Source organism: Orycteropus afer, unplaced genomic scaffold (assembly GCF_000298275.1).
Source record: "Orycteropus afer afer isolate SDZICR_OR568_19922 unplaced genomic scaffold, OryAfe1.0 scaffold00191, whole genome shotgun sequence".
Classification (NCBI taxonomy): domain Eukaryota; kingdom Metazoa; phylum Chordata; class Mammalia; order Tubulidentata; family Orycteropodidae; genus Orycteropus; species Orycteropus afer.
In genome coordinates, this window is record NW_006921778.1 from 5,373,171 (window position 1) to 5,380,842 (window position 7,672).

At 35.7% G+C, this 7,672-nt stretch overlaps 1 protein-coding gene across 1 annotated transcript in view; it reads right to left on the minus strand.

Annotated features, from left to right (window-relative positions):
- WDR36 (WD repeat domain 36) overlaps positions 1-7,672 on the minus strand; it is a 100,256-nt gene that overhangs the window by 2,047 nt on the left and 90,537 nt on the right. The window contains exons 20-22 of the mRNA XM_042781876.1: positions 6,210-6,329; positions 5,944-6,025; positions 4,192-4,379 (exon numbers count right to left, since the gene is read on the minus strand). Coding sequence (XP_042637810.1) covers positions 4,192-4,379; positions 5,944-6,025; positions 6,210-6,329 — 390 coding nt within the window. The remainder of the gene's footprint in view (positions 1-4,191; positions 4,380-5,943; positions 6,026-6,209; positions 6,330-7,672) is intronic.

Below are 7,672 nucleotides of genomic sequence, written 5' to 3' on the forward strand. Positions count from 1 at the left end.
AAAAGGTGTGATGCACTAAACACTAATGACAGAAGACGAGACAAATTGTGAGATGACATCAAGAACATCACACATGAAGAAAGCAAAAGTCTTTAAAAAGAAAAGAAAGAAAAGACCAAAATGGATGTTAGAAAAGGCTCTATAACTTATTCTTGAATGCAGTGTAGCTAAAGTTAATGGAAAAAATAATGAAGTAAAATAGTTGAACAGATTTCAAAGAGTAGCTAGAGAAGACAAATTAAAGTATTATAATGAAATATGCAAAGACCTGGAGTTAGAAAACCAGAACAGAAGAACACACTCTGCATTTCTCAGGCTGAAAGAATGAAGAAAAGATTCAAGCCCTAATTTGTTAGGAAAAAAGCAGGAATACCCTCAATGAGACAGAATGACAAAGTGGTTGCAACAGAGGGCTCAAGCACAGCAATGACTGTAAGAATGGTGCAGGACCGGGCAGTGTTTTGTTCTGTTGCACATGAGGTTATTTTGAGTTGAAAACTGACTTGCCAGCACCTAACAACAACATAGGCAAAATACTGATTGATAAAAAAAGCAAGCATCAAAAGATGATGGAAGGAATACAAAGCATCACTGTACCAAAAAGAACTGGCTGACATTCACCCATTTCATGAGGTAGCATATGATTGAGAACCTATGATACTGAAGAAAGAAGTCCATGTTGCAGTGATGGCATTGGGGAAAAATGAGCCCCAGGAATTACAGAATAACGTATGATATGTTTCAACAAACATGAAAAGCTGGAAGCACTTACTCTTATATGTCAAGAAATTCGGAAGATAGCTACCTGGACAACCAACTGGAAGAGATAAATATTGTGCCCATTCTAAAGAAAGGTGATCCGATAGGAAGTGGAAATTATCTAACACTAACACTAGTATTACATATAAGTAACATTTTGCTAAAGATAATTTTAAAAGTTGCAACAGTACATTGAATGGGAACTGCCAGAAATTTTTGCCCACAATCAGAAAAGGATATGGAATGAGGGACATCATTGCTGACGCCAGATGCCTCTTTGCTGAAAGCAGAGAATACTAGAAAGATAAAACTTGAGTTTTACTGATTATGCAAATCCATCTGACTCTGTGGATTGTAACAAATTAAGGATTACATTGCAAAGAATGGGAATTCCAGAACATTTAATTGTGTTCATGTGGAACCTGTAAGTAGACCAAGAAAGAGGTGTCATTCAAATATAACAAGGGGGTATGGTATGGTTTAAAATCAGGAAAGGTATGCATCAGGGCTGCACTTTCACCAAATTTACTCAATTTGTATGATGAGCAAATAACCTAGAAGCTGGACCACATGAAGAAAAGGAAGATTGATTAACAACCTGTGATATGCAGATGACATAGCCTTGCTTGCTGAAAGTGAAGAGGACTTGAAGCACTTACTGACGAAGATCAGTATCTACAGCCCTCAGTATGGATTACACCTTAACATAAAGATAACAAAGAGCCTCACAACTGGACCAATAAACAATATCATAATAAATGGAGAAAAGACTGAAGCTGTCAAGGATTATCATTTCACCCGGATACACAATCAATACTCATGGAAGCGGCAGTCAAGAAAATTAATGATGTACTAAATGTGCTGCCAAAGTATTAAAAAGCAAAGATGTCACTGATGACTAAGGTGAGCCTGACTCAAGCCACCGTATTTTCAGTCACCTCATATGCATGTGAAAGCTAGACAATGAATAAGGAAAACTAAAGAAGAACTGATGCCTTTGAATTGTGGTGTTGGCACAGAGTATTTAATATACCATAAACTATTAGAAGAATGAATGATCTGTTTTGTAAAAAGTATAGCTTGAATGCTCCTTAAAAACGAGGATGGAGAGACTCTGTGTCATGTACTTTGGACATGTCATCTGGAGGGATCAGTCCCTGGAGAAGGATATCATGCCTGTAAAGAAGAGGGTCAGTGAAAAGAAGATTCTTAACCAGATGGACTGACACTGTGGTTGCCAAAAATGGGCTCAAACATAGAAATGATTGTGAGGATGGCATATGACTGGGCAGTGTTTCATTCTGTTGTACATAAGGTTGTGATGAGCCAGCACCAACTCAATGGCACCTGACCACAACGTCAGTTTCTCCTTTCATAGTAACCTACTGGTAATGAATGGCAGATAGATCCTTTGATATATTTTGTAAAGAATTAAGTATTTCAGATTCAGAGCTCACACTTTGAAAATTTAGGAAAGGATATAGAAATAATTCATGGCATTTCTATTTCTTATGCATATTTGCAAACATCTAAATATCTACCCTTTTAATAATAGGATCATTGTAGATATTAATGGCATAAGAACTGTATCTGTTTTCACAAAAATCAGCATCATCTACCTCCTTCAACACATTATACTACTGTAGTGGACTCTCAAAACAATAACAATAATCTCTATCATCATCATCATCATCATCATCATCATAACCAATGCTGGCAATCCTGTTATTGTCAAATCACTTGAAACTTCTTCAACCACTTTAGTGGTAAATATTCCTTTTCAACAGTACAAAGACATAGTTTGACTTTTTTTCACGAACACAGAAAAACTTCCAAAATGTAACTACTTAAAGCTGTACTGTCCAATATGGTTGTTGTTGTTGTTGTTTGCCGTCGAGTCGGCATATGGTAGCTATATGTGGTTATTTAGGCTTACATTAATTAAAATTCAATAAAATTTAAAAGTCAGTTTCTTGGTCACATAAGTCACATTTCAAGTGCTCATTGACTTGCTTTTACGCTACCATGTTGGACAGTCAGATCCAACACTTCCACCTTCAAAGAAAGTTGTATTAGACAATATTGCTATAAAGGAAGGTATGCTGGAAAGAATGTAGAAATTATTGAACAATATCATTAATATCACACACAAGTAAAATCTTGTTGAAGATAATTCAAAAATGGTCATAGCAGTATATTGATAGAGAACTTCCAGAAATGTTAAGCTGGATTCAGAAGAGAACGTGGAACAAGGGATATCACTGCTGATGTTAGATGGATCTTAGCTGAAGGCAAAGAATACCAGAAAGACATCTACCTGTGTTTTACTGACTATGCAAAGGCATTTGACTGTGTGGATCATAACAAATTATGGATAACATTGAGAAGAATGGGAATTCCAGAACACATAATTGTTCTTATGAGAAATCTGTACATAGACCAAGAGACAGTCATTTGAATAGAATATGGATTTTTAAATGGTTTAAAATCAGGAAGGGTGTATGTCAGGGTTGTATCCTTTCACCAAACTTACTCAATCTGTATGCTAAGTAAATAATCCGAGAAGCTGAACTATATGAAGAATGTGGCATTAGGATTGGAAGAAGACTTATTAACAACCTGTGATATGCAGATGACACAACCTTACTTGCTGAAAGTGAAGATAACTTGAAACACTCATGGATGAAGATCAAAGACTACAGACTTTAGTACAGGTTACACCTTAACATAAAGAAAATGAAAATCCTCACAACTGGATCAATAAGCAACATCATGACAAATGGAGAAAAAACTGAAGTTGTTAGAGATTTTCATTTTACTTGGATCCACAGTCAACACCCATGGAAGCAGCAGTCATGAAATCAGACGTCATATTGCACTGGGCAAATCTGCTGTAAAAGACCTCTTGAAAGTGTTAAGAAGCAAAGATGTCACTCTGAAGATTATGGTGTGCCTGACACAAGCCATGGTATTTTCAATCACCTCATATGCATGTGAAAGCTGGACAATGAATAAAGAAGACCAAAGAAGAGTAGATACTTCTGAATTGTGTTGGCAAAGAATACTGAAAGTACCACAGACCACTAGGAAAACAAACAACTTTGTCCTGGAAAAAGTATAGCCGGAGTGCTCCTTGGAAGCAAGAATGGCCAGACTTTGTCTCACCTACGTGGGTCATGTTGTCAGAAGTAACCATTCTCTGGAGAAGGACATCATGTTTGGTAAAGTAGAGGCTCAGTGACAAAGGTGAAGACCCTCAACAAGATGGACTGACACAGTGGCTTCAATGATGGGCTCAAGTACAGCAAGGATTGTGAGAACAGCATAGAACAGGGCAGTGTTCCGTTCTGTTGTACATAGGGCTAAGTTGGAGCCAACTCAACGGCACCTAACACCACCATGCTGGGAAGGACTGCCTTACATCAGACTTACCTTCAGAAACAATGCAAGGTATGCTTGTGCTAACTCATAATCACGCTTTCTGTCCAACATCATCCCAATCATTTTCAAAAAGCTCTGCATGACGTCTATAGACCCACCACAATCAGGGGACAAGCTTCGCAGCTCTGTTTCAATTGCTGATGGGCCTAATTCTTTCAGAAGACTGAGAGCAGGCTCATCTGCATTAAGTTTTAAAAAGAATCCAGTTATTACATACCATCACTTAGGAAACTATTGTTTTCATTTATACCTCAAGTAACATATCTTCAAAAAGCACAGGAAATTCTTTCTATGGGTTAATTTTTTCATGTTGTAGTAGAATAAACTCCCAAACGAGTGGAAATTAGTACACATCATGAGAGATTAAAATTAAAGATACTAAAAAAGTACCAAAGCACTAAATACTTTGTTTTCAGTCATTTGTCTTTCTGCTGTTAAGGATATTAAAGAAAATCTAATTAATGCTTTAACATACTCATAAATCAACCAGAAAATAACTTAACTTATTAAGAAGGCTACAAAGGTATATACCAAACTATTAAGAGTGGTTACCACTGGGAATAGGATGAAAAAGGGGAATTTCTTTTTTATTGTTATAAATATTAAAGTACCATATGATCATTAAAAAATACTAGCAATACAGAAATATATAAAATAAGAGGAGAAAGATCCCATCTTCTGTTCTTACCTATTGCAAACCTACTTCTCCCTAGAAGTAAGCACTACTGTTTCAAATGCATCCTATGAAAATATATTCAATGCACTTATAACCATTTTTATATATGAGGCCTTTGATATTACAATGGCATTAAGTATGGTCATCATACCTTTTTGAAAAAAGAAAAATGCCAACACCAAAATTCTAACCAATTTTACTTTCAGTCCCTCAGCTATACTAAACATTAGTATTTTTCTTCTCTGTCCCTCCATTAATATAGTAAGTTACTTCCTGCTACTTTTTGAGTCATCCATAAAAGCCTACCAGTACTATTCTTTGACTTTTTGCAAGTAATATTGCCAAGAAAACACAAGCATTTGGATCATAAAACAGAAGTCAGAATAGTCACTGTGATTTTCTTAATAGCTTACAGTTCTAACTGTTCATCAATTATTAGCTACAGACTGAAGCCTTTAAAATTCAGATTTATTATCATTGTCAATAAATAAATTTACAAGTATATTTTTGTTGAGTTAATTTGAGAATATTTGAAATTGCCAACACAAAAATCTCTGCTGTATTGCAAAGTCTGTAAATAAAAGCAAAAAGCTTGCATATTATCTGATACAGAACAAATACCAAAAAAATTATAATTTTCCATACAGAAAGTATGAAAGGTTCTTAGTAGATTAACACAATATCAATGTCATTTAAACTTATTTCATATGTTGTTGTTGTTATTTGCCATCGAGTTGGACGCGACTCATAGTGACCACTCCTTGGGTTTCAAAGGCAGTATCACTACAGAAGTAGATTGCCCAACCTTCCTTCCAAGGAGTGGCTGTATATTATAAATATTATAATAAGTTATATAATTATGTAAATATTGTAACAAATTATATTATATAACTATTAAATGCATTTAATACAGTAAAAGCTAAAATGACTTCAGATTAGAACCAGTATTTCAACCTTTTTTTCACTAACCTCTTCAACTGAGAAATGTAATATTTCTTTTAATTTCCCTTCATTTATAGTAAACCAATTTGAAGATACTTGTTAAAATATTTTATCATTTAACTTACATTTATTATTTTCTAGTCCTTCTTCAAGTTTCAAGCAGAACTCTGATTTTTGGGCCAATATTCCAAGGTTAACCACTTTAGACTTAAATAAAAACAAATACACATCATTCAAAGAACATTAAGTGTAATAAAAAATGCATAGCTTATAATTAAAAGCTACCCTTAATTTCCTCTGCATCTATCCAATCAGATCTTGGTAATAAACTACAACAGGGTAACACATAAAACACCCTCCATATACTTAGAATGCTCCAATTAGGCTTTACCTGCTGGGTCTCACTATTTTGTTCAGGTGCAGCGTATCTGGGTACAAGGCCAGGAACTGTTGGAATGAAAAATGGTGCTGATTTTGGTGCTTTGGGTGGTTCTTTTGGTTTATTCTTTTTCTGATAAAGACAAAATGAAAAAGTGAAAAAAAAAAAAAAAGAAAGACTAGTAAGCAATTATATTACCAAAAGTTTCTAATATTTAATTCCAAATCCAATGCTAAAACCAAGACCAAAAAGTCAAAAAGAAATCAAACCTTTTCATATTGGAATGCTAAAACAAAATTCTACTCTGAGCAATACTACAGATATCCTTAATCCAAGCTTTCCAGTGTAGACTTCCAGCATCTTGCTGATAAGGCAGAATTGTTTTTTCCCAAAATATACATGAAAATCACAGCCCCTATACCTGTATATTATAAAGAGGAGCTCTGGTGGCATGGTGCCTAATGTATTTGACTGCTAACCAGAAGGCTGGAGGTTCAAACGCACCAGCCACTTCTTGGAAGGAAGACTGGGCAATCTACTTCTGTAGAGATACCACATTGGAAACCCAAGGAAGGGTCACTATGAGTAGGACCGACTCTCTGGCAGTGAGTTTGGTTTTCGGTATACCTGTAAATGGAGCTCTTGTGGCACAGTGCCTAAGACATTTGACTGCAAACCAGAAGGTTGATGGTTCAAACCCACCAGCTGCACCGTGGAAGGAAAATGGGACAATCTACTTCTGTAAATATTTACTACCTCAGAAACCCAGTGGGGATCACTATGAGTCAGAATCAACTCAGTGGCTATGAGTTCGGCTTTTTTTGGTTTATACCTGTAAATACAAAGGTCCCTGGGTGATACAAATGGTTTGGGCTTGACTATTAAAGGTTGGTGGTTCAAACCTACCCACTGGTTTCACAGGAAGAAAGGTCTGGCAATCTGCTTCTGTAAAGATTACAGCCAAGAAATCCCAACAGAGCAGTTGACAGTGTAGGTTGTAGGATGACAAATTAATTGCAACTTAATAAAAGACTCCTGAAAACATTCCAGGTCCCCAAATTCCTAGCTCTAGAAATATCACACGTCAAAATAGTAGTTTAGTCTTCTTTCAGAAGCTAAATAATAATTAGTTTGGGTATAAACTAATCCAATGTCCAATTTCTAATAGCTGTGTAGCTGCAAGAAGAACTTTTGCCACATCCTAAGGTTTGGTGACTACTCTTCAAAGTATGCATGTATTTACATACTATACTGTGAAAAATCACACTAGATTAAATGGCATTCAATTAAATGACTTTTTCTTGGCTGCCTTAGGTATTAACTGCCATTCCTAAATTATCAAATTAGGGGAAGCTATCTCTGCTTAAAAAAAAAAAAAAAAAAAAGCTCCTGTAATGTGTCCTTCCCCCCTATTGCCGTCAAGTTGGATCCGACTTAGTGACCCCTCCTTGGGTTTCCGAGGCAGTATCACTAGG